This window comes from Taeniopygia guttata, chromosome 2, assembly GCF_048771995.1.
Source record: "Taeniopygia guttata chromosome 2, bTaeGut7.mat, whole genome shotgun sequence".
Taxonomy (NCBI): Eukaryota; Metazoa; Chordata; class Aves; order Passeriformes; family Estrildidae; genus Taeniopygia; species Taeniopygia guttata.
Window position 1 is genome coordinate 86,385,964 of NC_133026.1, and position 17,528 is coordinate 86,403,491.

Here is a 17,528-nt window from a genome sequence, read left to right on the forward strand (position 1 = left end):
AGAACTCCTTATTTTCTTTAATAAAAACCACCATTATATGCACAATATAATGACAAAAAAAAAAAACAACAACATACAAGAGCTAAGGAGTTTTCACAGAAGTAGATGTGCTTTGGCTTGCACAGATGCATTTGAAAAGAACTCTGAGAATCTTGGAAAATTTGCCTCAAAAAAAAATTAAATCATAATTATGTTACTAGACTCAATTGTACCCCCCCCCCCCCCCCCCACTGTATATGCACTGAACAGATTTGATCCCTTCAGAGAACTAAGAAAGTACCAGCTAAAACTGAGTCTCCCGTAGGAAATACTTCAAGGCTCCCAGAACATTTAAAAAAGTGAGCAGTCATGCAGGGAGGATCATGCAGGATTTTAGAATGATTTACAACTCCACTTAGGCACTAAAGAACCATTTCCAGTTCAGAGAGCAGGCTGTATGGAAGTCATTTGAATTACCTACAGGTGCCGAATGGGAGCTTCTGTAGGGTCAGGACGTGTGGCTGCTGTACTGCAGGCAGTGCAGCAAACTGCCAGGTACCAGCTGAGCCATGGTTACCCTGGAGGCTGTGTCCTTCCTTTTCCCACAGAAAATGTAAGGAAAAGTGAAGTATGGCTCCTCTCAGTGACATCAGTTACACACAGGGACTGCAGATCCAGCTTTGCCTCCAGCACACCTGTTATTTCACCAGATGAACTGCTGCCTTTGTGGCTGATTCCAAAGAGCCCATCATTCAAATCAAACTCAGTTCTCTTTATGTTAATGGCATTTTATTTCAAAATATATTAACCATTCTGTGTTTACAAAGGACTGCAGTGTGAATACAATATCAAGTTAAAAGCTTCTTAAACCTGCTACAAAACCCATTTTTATTAGGATGAGGACTGGTGCATACAATCAAAATTATTTAGTATAAATATCTCTGCAGTCTACACAAGTAGTTCTCAACCTTAACTTACACATTTTATTGGGCCACAGATGGACATAGGGGTTATATTGTCAATACTATACATGCAAAACCAGGTACTGTATCAAACCCAATTACTGTTAACATCAGTTTTGAACACAGTTCCATTCTGAAGATGTATCACACATACAAACAAAATTTGTGTCAACAGACAATAGAAGTTATTGCTCCAAATCCCCACGGGGCCTGGTAGGAACACACACTTTGGAACAACCTGTGCTCTGTAATGCAAAACATCTGCTGTTAGGTTTGAGTAGAGTGTAGCCAGTCTTAGGATAGGACATTGAAAGTTTCTTTGGATTTGGTTTGGTGACATTTCCCAAGGTGAAAAAAAATCCAACCCTCTCACATCTTTTGACCAAAACATCAAATGCTAGCTAGCATATACACACACAGACATATATATATATATATAAGTATAAGAAGATGGTATCCAACCATCACTAAAGCACAGAAAATCTGTTTTTAAAGGCAACAATCTGAACAAATTGAATGCTTTGCCAAATATACTCCTGCTGACAGATGACAAGCTGAAAACACTGATCTACACGGACAGTAGGTTATGAACAACACAAAAGTAGTTTTTATTGATACTTGAGAAAGACTCAGGTTTAAGCTGAGGCTGGCAAGAAGAGTAGTAAATACTGGGATTTTGTTTTTCCAACCTTATAGCCTAGATGCCAGTTCTTAAGCCTAATGAACTTTTGTAGCATGGGTGCTTTTGGCTTTGTGATGTTTCTTATGCTTAATCTACACAAATACCATGAAACATTTCTTTGACTTCAGGTCCTCATAGGATGACTGTATATGACACTGTAGTGGGTAAAAAAGTGAGGCGAGGAGAAATCAACTTTTTGCCTTAAAAACATCACTCTAAAAATTCTTCATACATATATTTATATATATATATACATATATATATAGATGCTAGAGCATTCATTCTGCTTTATTAGCTTGCAGATTTACCCTGCTGCAAGCAACTCTGCCCTTCATCTCACTCAAACTTGGCTTTAGTGTCACCATATAGTATTTATATTAAAAAATTAACCTTTATTTAATGCAACATGAATTATATTCGTTCAAGTCCATCCCTATGCAGAACAGATCAAGGATGCATTTATTTACAATTAGCACTTCCTTCCTGAATTGGACATACTATTTCAGTATGGACACTGAAGGCATGCCTTCAGGTCCTGTAATCAATTCCCAAAAGGGGATGGAAGCAATACTCTCATGTACTAAACCATATTCCAAACAAATTACCAGAGGAGGTGTGGACGAGTTTAAGAATCTGGGGAACTGAAGATGCATTTCATGACCTATTAATTTTGGCAGCTTTTTAGAGAATGTGTGCAAATACTTCCAGGAACAGCAACCTCTCAGCAATGCATTACTAGCAGCTTTTCCCTACTTTGTATGAACTACAATAAAACAGCACTAGTCACACTACCAGGATTTGCTTGGCTCTTCCTCAGTCTGTTTCAAGTAAACATGGATTGTAGAAGATGTTGCTTGTTTTCGTTATATACAGGCACTATTTTGTTCTCAGGTAACTTAAAAAAATAGGCCAAAATTTCAGTTAATGTCTAAATAGGACAGAGACTCCCAATATTTATATAACACTGTGTATCACTATATACATTTGCAAGCCCAGTGTAGAATCCCTGAATATATTTATGACTTTTGGAATTGTTTCTTGCTTCAAAACACCAAAATAATTTTCCACAGTGTTTTTTTTTTCCTATTTCCAATTTTATCACTTAAAAGCAATTTTGGAAAATTTTACTATAAAGCATTAAGGTACCTTAGTAAAACTGACAAATAGACAGTACCAGGTCAAAGATCAAGTCTCCCTAATGTTTGTTAAGAGTTTTAAGAGATTCTACTTTTGTACAAATAGGAATAATAAGGAAATTGTCAAAGCTGGCTTCAGCAAAAAGTGTAGGAAATAAGTGTAGGAACTAAGAAAAAACCCTTTGAAATAGAAGTCAATACAAAGTTTATAAAGATTATGCATCCATGGATTTAAAGAGATGTCAGCTGGCACTCAATAAAGATTATCTGACAAATCAATTTTATCTTGTAAAATTGCAAACTCCAAGGTAAGCAATTGCATCTCTAGAAGAATGCTACCTCTGCTATTAAACCTAATGAATGCTACCTTCAATCCCAACACCCATCAGTACCTTCAAAGAAAATCGTAGCCGTTTCCAGAGGCAGCATCCATTAAGATGGCACGACCTACAGTGACAAATTAAGGTCAATACAATATAAAGACAATGTTTGAATAAAGGCAGCTGTGGAAACACCCACTATCAACGATGCAAAGCTATGGAATCTCAGTAGAATAATGGTATTTTTCCATCCTCAGTGTATCAGGTCCATAGGAAAGGCTGCATTGCAGTATTCCTGGTACTAGGGATCAGCAGCATAGCACTTCAGCTGCTGCTTTTACTGGAGAACAATTTCACCTGTTTCAGCCTTTCTAAAAAACAATGTTGAACTGCAGCCATACACCTATTTCAAAAGTTATGCTTATACCAACAATGGATAATACTGAAGACAGCATCCAATTTTTCCCTGAACAATGTTTTTTTCTTATTTTAATTAAACAGATTATGGATTTCCTATTCCAATAATCTCTGACAAAATACACATCCCAGTATATCCTCCTTCCCTGTGTCCTTAAGAGGACCATAGAGCTTGAAATCAGACAAGCCTAAGTGTACCTGCACACACACACATCACTGTGCATAGAAAGATCACATGGGTATCAACTTAACTTCTGAAAAATGTGAATCATATGTATTATTATAAAGTTAAACTGTTTTTTAAGCAGCCTTTCAATATAAATCATTTCTGCTCCCTACTGGTCATGATGCACCTGTGCTGAAAGCCACCATATTGCAGTAAGGCTGGCAGAGTGAATGTATGCCAAGTTCTTGCCCATTGCAGTTTGTTCCTTGATGGATCTAATTAAGCCAGCACGTACACTGACCTGAAGCTAACATGCTGGGCTGTGAGCTGGCACAGTCACCTCTGCCAGCTCTGCTACAGCAGTGTTCAGCCAAGGTACAGAAAGGAAAGGCTAACTCAGACTCGAGTGCCTGAAATAGCACCAGCCCTTTGGGCACTACACTTAATTGCAATTCCCCAAGGAGAATGATCAAAAACACCAGAGCTGAATTTCACAATACCGTAAACCACATTGTCTTTTATTACTACGAGCATTCCCTTCTGAACTCTAAGTTATTGAACACTAAATGTACTAAATACACTTAGGAAGTACCTGCTCCTGGAATGACTCTTTACAGTAAAGCTAAAGGCCATCAACTTTTTGCCTAGAAGCATTATAGAAAAGATGGCCTCTCCAAAGAAAACCACACTGCAGGCAGCGGTGGGGCTTTTTTTTTGGTTGGGTGTTTGGTGGTGTTGTGGGATTTTGGAGCAGGGAGTGGGTTGAGCTGTTTTTTTTTTGAAAGCTACAATCCATGTACTAAAAACTTATCCCACCAAAATGCTGGTTGTTTTTGCAGATGAGGCAATATAACCATGAACTGGCACTTTTCAAAGACTAGAAGTCAAAATTACCAGTTTGATTATTTTCACATTAATGTGAGACTGATCTATACTAAACCATTCTTACAAAGGCTGAGCCTGCTTAGAAAATAATATAGATTGCTAAATACTCAATGACAAAGTCTTCTATTTCTGCTGGTAATTAGACACTTGCTAAACACAAAACCCAAATAATCCAAGTATGCTCTTTTGTAAGGTGGTATTTTGTGGTTTTGGGTTTTTTGTGTGTTTTTTCTAAACATAGTGAAAATCAGTGAATATTTCCTATTCCAAGAAGGTGTTATTGGAAGTTTTGCTCCTTATTTTTCTTTTCTTTTTGGCAGTATATGTTACTGCACAATTATTGAACCATACAGTTGGTTCTTCAATCAGGTACAGCACACAGCATGAGCTGCTGAAGCTTACTGAGTAAGGATGTGCTATGGATGGTTCTTCATGGCAAGTCTGAGCTGAATTTGGAACAGACAGCATCAAAATGAAGCCCCATTTCAAAGTAGGACAAACTAAACAACATTCCATCAGATGTGAATTCTCTCTATGTAAGGATTTCACGATGGAAAAGGAACATTTCAAAACAGCAATATGTCTTCTCAGGTGATTCTACTCATTTCCATTACTGAAGGTAACAGTGTCTCAATCATGGTTTTAATCTTCACACCAGAGACCCTTCTTTGATCTAAGGCAATTGGTTGAAGGGGAAGAAGAAAACTTAAAACCAAACAAAATAATGCATTTTAATGACTCTTTAAAATTACTAAGTCGAGTACCACAGGAGTATGAAAGATTGTCTCAAGAAATGGGATAGCAAATGTGGACAATAAATAGGTCTTGACTAGTGAGCAAAGAGGTGCTTTAAATCCTGTCTACAAGTAGCTACAACAAGAACACAACGATTCAGTGCAAAACTGTGAACTAAAAAAAGTAATACAATAAAGAAGTTGCCTAAATATCATGGTGGTTTCATTCCAGCTGGTTAGAAAGTTGCAGGAGTATTTTAGTAAAGCCTGAGCTTTCCCTACATCCTCCATCTTAGCCACCAACAATTATAAAAATGCGTTTCACTTAGTTTTTTCGTAAGTCACAAAACCAAGGACATGAAACAGATATTTGATTCAAGCAACATATTCTTCTTATTCAGTTAGTGATGTGTAGATCTTTCAGAATTTAAAATATTAAATGGTATGTTTCCGTATTTTGATAAACCTGAGTCAACCTACTAAATTAAGCCCAAGTCTGTCCCTCAAGCACATACCTGCAAGTGTGTACAAACAGCATACTTAACCCCTCTCATTTAAAACATACAATTTTATCAGTAAAATTTCAGCAGCTTATTTTGAGAATCTGAGGAGAAGAGTATTTGTGTCTTGTTAGGCAGCCTGTTTATTGCAAACATACAGCAGGACTTCCTTCCTTCCTCAGTATCAAAGTACTTTCCAATCACTTTCCACGGCAATGTATTTTTCAAAACAATGTAAAAATACAGACAATATCATGGGAAGAACCTTCCAAATCTGTCAGCACTCCTGGAACTCAAGTAGAACAAACATCTGCAAGCTTTTTGTGCACAAATCTTAGATATCCTTGTCCCTGGATAACATTCCTTTGTTTCAAGCATTGAATAACTGTCAACAATAAATACAAGGCATGCCTACATTTTGTACAACTCATTATCAATCAAACTCTGAAATCAATTCGAGTTACTGGAAACTGAATGGTGGTTCTTTGGTTAAGCAAGCGCATCTGCTACTTTGTACCTAGAGCCTCACTGGGTTTGTGGAAAAGCTGTGCAAGTATGAAGTATTTACCAAAAAACTGCTTCACATTTAAAAAGGATACATTTATAAAGATCCACTGTGTCAAAATGTTTTGACAATCAATACAAAAGGCCTTAAATGTCACCAAAGCTGCATTTTAAGCAAAATTACATATTCAGGATCTTTGTTTATTAATAAGATATACCTTAATATATTAAGATATATCCTGTATCTCAGTAAGAGATATCCATGCTCTCTCCCCTTTCTTTTTGGTAGTAAAATTTGTTTAAAAAGTGAATGGAACTCAGCCACAGAATTTAAAAACCAACAGTAAACAATCCCCATTAAACTTCTTCCATTTACTGGAAGGAGATGTGACCATCCTACATTACTACTGTCTGAAGACACTTAAGGCCTTTGATTAAATTTAGTTGACAAGACGACTCCACTGGGAGAGTGGATACAGCAAAATATTATGAGATTTTGCTGCAAGTGGGGGCAAGACTTAAACTAATTAAACAAGTCCTCCTATGTCAGTAAGAGGAAAACCTACATATAACAGTTTGCATTTCTATAAATATCAGGAAGGTATTAAAAATACCAGTCTCCAACATTAAATTTCAGCGCATGTCAGTGAATATATTTAAGTGTTATCAGTTACAGATGATGGTTGAAGCTTATAAAGAAACACCTTGAGGAGGAGCAAACTATTATATTATACTTTCATTTCTTTCATTTCATAATGAGTGGTTTGCCCTTCTTTTGCCACCAGATTGCCTAAAAATAAATATTTTGGAATTACAGCTTTCTTTAAAGCTACTACAGTTTAATAAGACAAATAACCCAGTAAATAAAAGCCAAGTTAGTAATTTTCAGCAGATAAGATAATGACTCCAGTGCATGTACCTGTCCTCTTAACTATACTTTTGATAAGACAGAAGGTCTTCAAAGTCTTCAACAAGGCAGCTGACTGTGTGTTGGTATGCAAAGCCATGGGAAGTAGACATTCTCTCTCAAAGAGGCAAAGTGCACAATAATGTAAGGCCAGCAGATGTTCCTAGTGCTTTCTCCTAAAACCCAGTCTATGCTTCCCTGTGAGCTGCCCCCAGGAACAGCTGGGAAGGGACAGAAGGCCATGGCTGTTGTGAACCCAAGACAGAAGACAGCGATTCCCTCACGCTATAGAGGTGCAGCCCAGCACCTCCATCACTCTGCAGATGTTTTCATCTCCTCAGGACTCTCTCTAGGTGACCTGGGAGGTGGGGGGAGGAAAACAAAAGTGAAACGTAAGACACAATCTGCCCAGTGATTCCAAACAGTTGTCTCCTATAAAATAAAGGAGAGCCAAACACACATGAAGATTTTTTTCTGTGTACTCAAAAGCTCTATCTGTCATACAGGGCAACTGGAATGTAACTTTTAAAAGCCAGAGACTACAGATAGGTCCAATTAGCAGTTTTTCTTCTTAAGTACCCAGATAAAAGAAGACAGCACTATTCAGGTGAATAAGGCAAAGAATTATTTCTGACAAGCAGAGAATCCTCTTCAAGATACATGTATAATGAGCTAACCTATATAGTTTAACAAGACAGTAGAAACATTCAAATAGCTACTGTTGTTAATATCGTCACAATGTGATTTACAATTCTAAGTAGTTATTCAACTATGAGTTTATTCCTAACTGTATCATCATTATAATCCCATTCTTAACTGTACAGTTTAAAGATACATTTCTGTATTCCATACTTTTGTACATTCAATAATGACATTACTGAGGACCATACTTTTAATGGAAAAATGGCATATAATGATATCACATTTTCTAAAATCTAGGTATGTTTATATTTTTCAGTATTGTACATTAGGACATAAAAATGAAGTATTTTGGGGCAGGCCCCTTTTTAAGGGAAATGAACTTTTAGATATCCAATAAGAGTTTAAAAATGATGTTCAATCATCTCCTAGCACAACAGCAACATATAAATTACAGGACACATAAGTATTATCACCAAATTTTCTAAACGAGTCTTCTATACGGGGCTGAGAGACATTAAACAAACAATTCCCATATACATGTTCCAGTGAGTCTTTTACTTAGCCATACTTTTTATTTCTAGAATATGAGACAGCTGAATCCTCTTCAAATACTACAATACTTATGCAGATCTGAGTGCACACTATTATATGAAACCCAGGCACGCATTCCCTACACCTGTGACTATGTACACAGATGTGTTTGAAAACATAATTCATACAAGCAAGACATTTACAGCTCACCGGTAAATCTGTAATGGCCACGCTGCTTGTGATGGAGTGGGCACAGAATTTGTTGGGCTCACCAACATGGCACTATATATATTGGAAGCAACCACAAGTATACAAAGTAGAATTGGTCCTATGATGGCCCCTTCCAGTCCCAGGTAATATGCTCCACCAGCTACTGCAAGGCCTGTCAGGTAAGGGTGACCCCCTCTGCCACAAGAACAATAAAATTAAATTAAGAACAACAAACACAGCATTATCAATTAAGAAATGTGTATTAATCCTTAAGTTTTATTAAGCTTAGGAAATGACCCAGCTAGCTATAGCTACCCATATTTACACTATAAACTGCTATCTGAGTGACTGCACAAAGGTTCCAAGCTGTATTCTGCGCTGTATCACACAACAGATCAAACACTATTGTAGCCTGGAACGCTGGTAAGATCCACAGTGGAGTAGTTACTTTACAGACATCTGCTGAACAGTGTCTGAAGGACATAATGGCAAACACACTTCCATTTTGAGAGTGGAAAGATGGTTGGTTACACAGACTGCTCACACTTTATGGTCAAGAACTGTTGAAGTTTAACACAATTAGCATCAGTTAATTGAGGACCCCTGAGCAAAGCCATTCAGTTAGCTGATGATAGCAACTTGCAGTGCATCTTTTAAAGAACAGTTAGCATACAGTCTTTAAAAAATAGCCATGTCTTCTCACTTTATTCCAAAAAAGCCTCTCAGATTGAGTGTTTGTTATCAATAGCTTTTAATGTTTTCAGATGAAAAATAAAACTGGATTTTAATGAAGATATTAATATTTACTGGAAAGTTGGGGCCAGAAGAGCTTTTTGATAACAGCTCTTTGGCAGCGAGTAAACCATGCCATTTTTATTTTCTGTATCTCAGATTCACTTTTTGCAGCTGTGTTCAGCTGCAAAATGTGAATCCTACCAACAGCATTTACACAAAACCTGCTTGTCATTCTTCATTCTTTATGCCTAAAATAATGATGGCAATATGGAATTGCAGAAGAAAAACTACAGTTGAAACTTGGCACAAAATTCTCAGGAATTTCCTTTAAATTCTGAGGGTAATACACAGAAAATACCAGCTAGTTAATTCAGAGCTCCAGGAGTTCCTGAGGTTTCTACCATGGTCCTGATTTCTACTCAACTCCCAAATTTTAAGTCTTTGCCTTCAACATAACTGTGCGCAAAAGGAGGCCATGAAACATGACCTATTAAATCTGACACACCTCAATCGTGTCTCACCCAGATCAAACTTAACCTACTGGCAGGACCAGATTGCTTTCCTGAGGAGACAAATGTGGCCTAAAGTTTTATGTTTCTCCAACAATAGACATTATTAATTTATAAACTTCATTATTCACTTTATTAACTTCATTAAACTTCAAAAACTTCATTTTTTTCCCAGCATTTGCATCAGTTTAAATGTTCTTTTGCCTAGTTTTCTAAATGAAAATGATGAAATACAGGACTCTAGTACAAAGGTAATCCATTCAGAAAACCCTGGATAACCTAATTATAGATACTTCAAATAGGTTTAATCTAATCCACAAGACATCATGATGCTTACTGTTCAATTTATTTGGAAGAATACAATTTTCCTCCACTGTCAGAAAATCTATTCCTCTCCCATCTATTTTCTGGACAGTAAATAGAGTTTGTGTCCTCTACAGTCCAAAAAAAAGTATTCTAGGAAGCAGAAGAATTATTTATTTAAATAGCTACTAGCCTTAAATTTATCCATGATTTATTGTTGGGAAAAAAAGTAATTTGATTATACTTCACCTGTTAGGTTTAATTAATGCAAAATAACTAGAGCCACAGTCTATGAAAATTAGTATTAATAGCAGCTATATTATCATTAGGTACTCTCTCTTCAGTGTAGTTATATTTAATAAACAAAAATACTAATTTCTAATGACTAACTAACAAAAATACTAATTTCTAACTGAACCACTTTATGTCCTTATTCTACATTTACTCTATTTTTTTTTGGTCCCTAAATAGCTCATGGTTTTATCTGCTCTGCAGCATTATCTGGCATTAGGAGATAAATAGGAAATGCTACACACCTCTACTCAATAATTAGATAAATAGAAAACATAAACTAATTCTAACAATCCCAACTGAACCAGTTCATTTTGCTGATGTTGGGTTCAAGACCTCTGAAGTGTCAAAGCTCACAGAAAAGCGGCCTGGGAAAATGAAGGCACTTAGGCCAGTAAAACTGCTTACTATTAGGTTATTCCTGAGCTTGAAGATACTGTTTGGCATGCTTCAGAAAAATGAGTTTAATTAAAGGCATCAGTGACTGTCAATCATTTTTGCAATGCTAATTTTAAAAAGTGTTCAATGTACTTACCCTGATATATCTGAATAAATTGCTGTATCTACAAAATAGGTTGGCAAGAGGTGAAAAACCAAGAGCAGAAGGGCTTTGCATCCCTGTCCTTGCACAAGCCACAAATCTAGGACTGCAGGGACTGCTGCCCAGTATGTCCCCAGAAATGGCACTGCTCCAAGGATTGCTGCTAATGCTAGAGCACACAGAAGCAGAAGTGAAAAAAAAGATCACAGAAACATATTTCACAAATATATTTACAGTTACATTCTGACACTTTTGCCACACTACTAAGCCCCACTTCCATCAACTGTTATAAATAAAGCATTGAAGAAGTGCCACATGAGGCTCTTGGTGTTTTATAGCTGTGGTTTAGGAAAAAAGCAAATTACACCATTCCCCATACAGAAGAGCTTCAGCAACTGACAGTCATAAGGAGTTAAGAGGCATCCGTTTAGAAAAACTTGAAGTTACACCAATCATGTACATTTCTTACTGTGTAAGAAAGCAAATAAACCCAAGTCTTACTCTGACTTACTGCATCTCCTGCAGTCACCCGTAATAGTGAGAAAGCAGGCAAACATGAGATTTATGACTTATATATTTCTGTATGCAAACATGTGCACACAGCTGCACACCCTTCTGCTTACAACAAAAACCTGTTGTAATCTAAAGCAATACAGATCTGCTGCCACTATAATTTCATGCACCTCCTGTATTATAAACATAATACAAAGCACAATTAAGTGGGGTATTTTTTTTTTTTTGGTCTCATTAACCAGAAAGCAACAACTTTTAAGATTTTGCATGTAGTTGAAAAAAATAAGATTGATTACTTTCTAAGTAGTTGTAGTGACAATCAATGCCTTTAAGACAGTTGCACTTTGCAATACAGCCATTTCCCATTAAATTGGGGTTTGTTGCTTCATAGCTTCCCCTTAATGCTTCCTTGTACACAAACATTTTACAATTACTACCATTCTTTTTAGAGAAAGAAGGGCAAAGAGGAACAGGGGAGAAGGTTTTTCTCTGAGAAACTGTCCAGCCATTTCCAAAACTAAATAATAAAAGAAAACCAAAGGCTGGTAATACAGTCAGAGAATGACACTGAGAATAAGAAGCATTCCTCTATCATGCATTTTCATGATACCACATCTTCCTGCATTTAGGCATCTTGAAAAATCAGCACCTGTCAACTCTGAAAGAAACAAAAGCCAAGACAGGTAGAATAAAGTTAAAACCTGAAAACATTTGGACTGAATACAAGGGAGAAGGAATTGAATCTAGCAAATGAAATAGAAAGAAGAGGTAAATAACTGGCAGGGAATGTGCTGTGAAAACATAAAGGCAAGGCTCAGGGTAAGACAGCAATCAGGGCCTTCTCTCCACCCTTCCCACAGTCATATTCTCCTAGATCAGACCTAAGCTTGTCAGTAAAACTTAATATTTCTGATTTTGTACAATAAATAATTACACAATATTATTTATTAATAAAATTGCTCAAATGCTTACCAGATGGTATGAAGACTATGTTAATCCCAAATATCGTGTGAGTCAGCCAAGTGTAGAGTCCATAGAACCCAGCCATTTTGAGGGAAGCATCAAACACACCTCTAAAATGATCAAAGAAACTCTGTTAATTTTTATTAGCAAGAGGATTCCAAGAATTATGAAGATACACACACAGGTTGCTTTCAATAACTGAAAAGCCATCAGTGTCACAAATAAGACATCTCAAAATGTAACACAGAACCCTTTATATATCTGTTCCCTAAGTAAGTAAGTATACTTACTACATATGTAATTAAAAGCATTTAGACACAAAAAAATAATGGGTTCCAGGGATAAATTCCTTGAAAGAAACTGTTTAAGTATCAGACCACATTCTCTATTAAAAATAACCTTTTTTTCTATGAGAAGCAGTACCATTCTTCATACAAACTACTCTTTCTTTCCTCTTTTTCACTTTTAGGTGTTCATTCATGTTCTTCATCTGCTCACTTTTCTATACCTGCTCTTTTTCACTGGATCCCCCAGCTTTCAGGTTGTTTACTAGGCTACATTACTAAAACTAAATAGTAAAATCTGGTAACCTAATTCAATCCTGCTGAAACGGGACTGAATCCAAAGTTCTCCTCAATTAAGTGTGACCATGGCTTCATGAAACAGCAAACAGGAGCTAAGTGCTGTGACAGTTTTACAGCACTAGGGCAGGTACATTTGTGGAATATCCCATAACTGAACTAGAAACCCATGTTTTAGATCTACAGTCACAAAAAACATAACCTCAAACTGCCAAATCTCATTATTGTATTATGTTAGTATTTCACCCATATTTGAGAAGTGAAGTTTCCTGAAATCACTATTTCAGCTTCACAATTCAGAACAGTTCTAACAGTTCCATCACTGCACAAGTGGTGGCACATGCACCCTCTTAGCAAAGATAAACGTGAAGTTTCCTGATGTTAATTTCCCATTCATAACTCATAGTGATTGTGTCTTGGCAGGTTTGGGAACTCTGGCAGCAGGGCAAAGAGGACAGGAAGACATACAACAGCAATCTTTGAAGGGCATAGATAAACTGCCCTTTCTGGATCTAAAGCCTGTAACAGCAGAGTTTCCTTCCTCCACTGTGTCCATAAAAACTCATAACAAAGAAACCTGCGATACTGTTATATTAAAGTACTAGGTAGAATATTTTCTGAGCTACCAAAATGAATTCCAAGACTCCCAGGTTTTGCTTCTTTGGCCACTATCCTCATTATTATTTCTGTAGGCAGTGTGCACATTTTTGCCATTGTTTCCTACCTAAGAGCTCACTTTTAGATTTCTACATGACTTCAGAATCAAAATTATCTTATTTAAAATGAATTCTCTGGAAGCTATGAGTGCATAATACACCTCACACATCAACAGTACTGTTCAAAAAGTGAGATTCTTATAACAGAATAACCAGAAACAACTGTTGTCAGCCATTTTCCCCTTCAAAAGAGGGAAAAGGAAAATAAAGAAAAAAAAAAAAGCAAGCTTTAAAGAATGACCTGAAATAACAAGTCTAATCTTTGACAGACAAGAGTTAATGGTGCAAAAAGAAAGGCAGAGAACATTTACAAATATGTGGTGGCCCCAGTAAAAAAAAAAGCCTCAATACTTCTCAGTTTAGATGAACTTTTATTATATTAAAATGGAAAGTGAGACCAAAATACATAAAATATACAAATTTTGAAGAGTGACATACTCACTTGTATTTGACTAAAAAGATGTTTCAGATATAAAATAAAAATTTGGCAAGGAGGAAAGAAAATCCCAAGACCCATGGCCACAATAACAGTGCTAAATGTGAGTTTGCATTAAAAATTCAAGATACTTTCATATTTCAGCTACTTAAAAGCCTTAATTTTCTGCATTTTTTGTGACATTTAACTCATGTTTACTCTTTCTGAGGATATCACAGGAGCATAATATCTTTCTAAGAAGAACCTGTGCAGTAATCTTCAAGCAAATCTTTTTCTTATCCAACAGGAACTGTGGCACAAACACATCACAGGTGTCAAAAACTATTTTATAAGAGTCCTTGAGTATCTCCTTATTTTTTTCAAAAAGATGTTTTCTGTACTGTAGTAACTTTAACAAGGTCCTAACAATTTTTATATGTATGCATGAAAACTACATTTCAGTGTACAAGAGATGAGACAGAAAAGTATGTGAAGTAGCAACTTCAGCCAAAATTAAAATAACCATCTACAAGCACTCATTTTAGATTTTCCCAGAGAGATTACAGAAGAAGGGAAGACAGTGCTATTATGGTAACAAAAACAGAGACAGCAACCCAGTGGAAAAAATGTTGAAGGTGTCTAGAAAACGAGTTGCTTTCTTAGTCTCAGCTCAAGGAGCTGGCAGTCAGATGCACTGGTAGAACAAGAGAAAAACTAGTCCAGGACTCACAGGTAGGCCTGGTCTGATATCATTCTGCAAGTTGACACATAACATATTTCAATGGCCAAACAGTGCATACCTCTAAGAGACTGTAGAACATCTCTCTGGCTCTGTGCTTCTAACACTCACAGCTAATACACTGAGAGGAGAAAGAACCTTACAGAGTTGGGAAGTTGGGAAGTGCCAGGGGTGAAGCAGGAAGAGAGAGGAGGCTGCACCTAGTCTCATTCTTCTCCTCTCCCTCCCCCTGGTTTGTGTCTGCCTCAACTGAAGTCATAAGAGCTCATAAAAAAGGCACAGGGGATACCATTTTGTGGCAAGTGTGGGCCATGAGAACCTTAATCTCTCTGAAAACTCATATTTGTTACTTTCTGGTACCTGTCACAAAAAATAAAAATTGTATCAAAGTCTGAAATTCATATCTTTTGCTTCATGGTTAAGGCAGCAAAAAAAATAATTCTGAAAACAGTAACTACAATCTTATCCACACTTTGTTTCAGCTATTCTGCACCTGAGATATCAGACCTTAAAAGATGATGTGAGTGTGCCACTGCCAGTGCTGCATGAATGTATTACCATCTGTAAAATGCAGACCTTCCTGGTGTAATTATGACAGTAAGTAAGTTTCATCTCTTAATACATTACTGGCACACATACAGCTTCCTTTGATATACAAGTGTAATTGCATGATTCAGAAATCAGAAAATCCAATTGCTGCTCACGTCTCACTTTGGCACTGTTATCTGGATGAACCACTTTACCTGCAGGAGCTGTCATCTGCAAATGTGTAATTTATGAGCACTTCATGCCAATTTGGCACAAGGCATACTCAGACATACATATTCCATTTTACTGAGCTTTGAAAAGCATGTAAAATTAAAAAAATCAGAGTACATGGGTCATGCTTCATATTATTCAGAAAATTCTGTGAAATGCTTCTCCACAGCTGGCCTTTTTTTTTTTTTTTTTTTTTTTTTGTGTGTGTAAAAGTTTCTTCTACTAAATTCTGTCCCTAAGGTAGGGAATTTGCTTGTAGATTCCACAAGGGAAAGGGCCACCTTTTCAGGTTTTTGTGGGGTTTTTTTTTCTCTTTTACAGATTTGCCATAAAAAGTCTAGAGCTTCCCTTTTATTACTATTGTAGTTTATATCAGATATATGTCCACCTGAATTCAGGTGCACTTCACAGAGCCTGCAGGTAAAGTCTGCTCACTGTTATTGACACAATGAGATTTCAAAAGTTTCAACTTAATGCTGCAGCATCCCCAGATGAAAAGAGCCCTTCAGCTCAGATCATGGATTTTTTGACCTTGGAGTTAATTTGATTTTCTGGATCTCTCTGCTCCCAGAGCACTGGAGGAAAAAAGAGCATATGGGCTGAAATAATGAGAATTTGAGTTACCAGAAAGATTCGAGTAAGCGTAAGTTCAGAAGAGGGATTTTCTGGTTATTACACTAAATTTATATGAACAGGCATATGAACCCTGGCTTGTGAATGGGCATGAGAGTAAAAACTAGAAAAAAACTAATATTCATCTTTGGAAAAGTTTGCAAGAAATAGCATTTCTCTAAATTCCTTACAAAACCCTTTACAATCCATACAACAGTTTGCAATCCAGTTAAAATGCAAGCTTGGTAATGGGAACACCCTCAGCCAAACATAATGTTAGAATAGGACAATTTCACTATTTTGTCATCTTCCTCACATCACTGATGATTGGTATTTTCCCATCTTCTCTTAGCAGACACTAAAAGGATCGTACTTCATCTTTGTTGTAAACCTTTCTGTACAGAGAACTGACTAATTCAAAATGATGCTTTAAGAGACCTCACTCAGCTATTCAGTTTCTCTTGGGAATACAACCATCACATTTTAAAAGAGAGTTCAAAGTGTAAATGAAATGCATTCAAAACTTCACAGCATGGTTTCACAATTTATCTTCAGATCAGGTTAGCTCAGAAGTGTCCCAGGAAAGGAGCCCTTCCATTCCCCTGTTCCAAAGATTCAGTTCTGTCCCACATGACCATTCCTCTGTCTACCTGCCAGCACAGTTTTCATTATGTGCCACGACACTTTCTACCCTGAATTCAGCTTTTTCATTTTTACAGTGAATTCATGACAATGGTTACATGAGGGGTTACTTTTAACAAAATAGCTCAGGTCTCCATTCTCCAACCAACTCATAAGCAGTGACCTAAATAGTTGCATTCCCACCAGGAAAGAAGCCACTACACTCATGGCTGGAGAACAAGAACATATCAGTGCTGTCTTACCCCCAGCTGAAATTAACACTCATTGTCACCCTAAGTTCCAAACCAAAGAACTCTTGAAGGTGTGTGAAGTTGCCAGTGACAGTTATTATCTTTGAAAAGAACAACGTATACTTCTACAATGATCCCCCAAACTTCAAGTGATCACCAGGTGAACACACTGAAGAATGAAATGACTTCAAGAAGTCCTTCTGAAAAAACACTCTTAGCTGTTCTTTGAATCACTTTAAGGGTTCTGTTCTTTTAGGGATAAAAAATGACCCTCTTTATATTTCAGTTTCAAATTTAACACCAAAGTAAGCTAAGTGCACTAAGATAGATTCCAGCTACGAATAAAGCTGAAGTGGCAGGAAGTGTTTCTTGACAGAGTAAGATCATCTCAGGAGCAATATAAA

At 36.7% G+C, this 17,528-nt stretch overlaps 1 protein-coding gene across 4 annotated transcripts in view; it reads right to left on the reverse strand.

The window, feature by feature from the left end:
- Positions 1 to 746: 746 nt before the first annotated feature.
- The window catches only part of TMEM245 (transmembrane protein 245), a 78,738-nt gene continuing 61,956 nt past the window's right edge, over positions 747 to 17,528 (reverse strand). For 3 of the 4 annotated variants that reach the window (XM_072924385.1, XM_030265768.4, XM_030265769.4), the window contains 4 exons: positions 12,440 to 12,540; positions 10,949 to 11,123; positions 8,576 to 8,770; positions 747 to 7,550 (listed from right to left, as the gene is read on the reverse strand). In XM_072924385.1, the coding sequence (XP_072780486.1) occupies positions 7,505 to 7,550; positions 8,576 to 8,770; positions 10,949 to 11,123; positions 12,440 to 12,540 (517 nt within the window). In that variant the 3' untranslated portion in view covers positions 747 to 7,504. The other variant, XM_072924386.1, reaches the window with a different exon arrangement.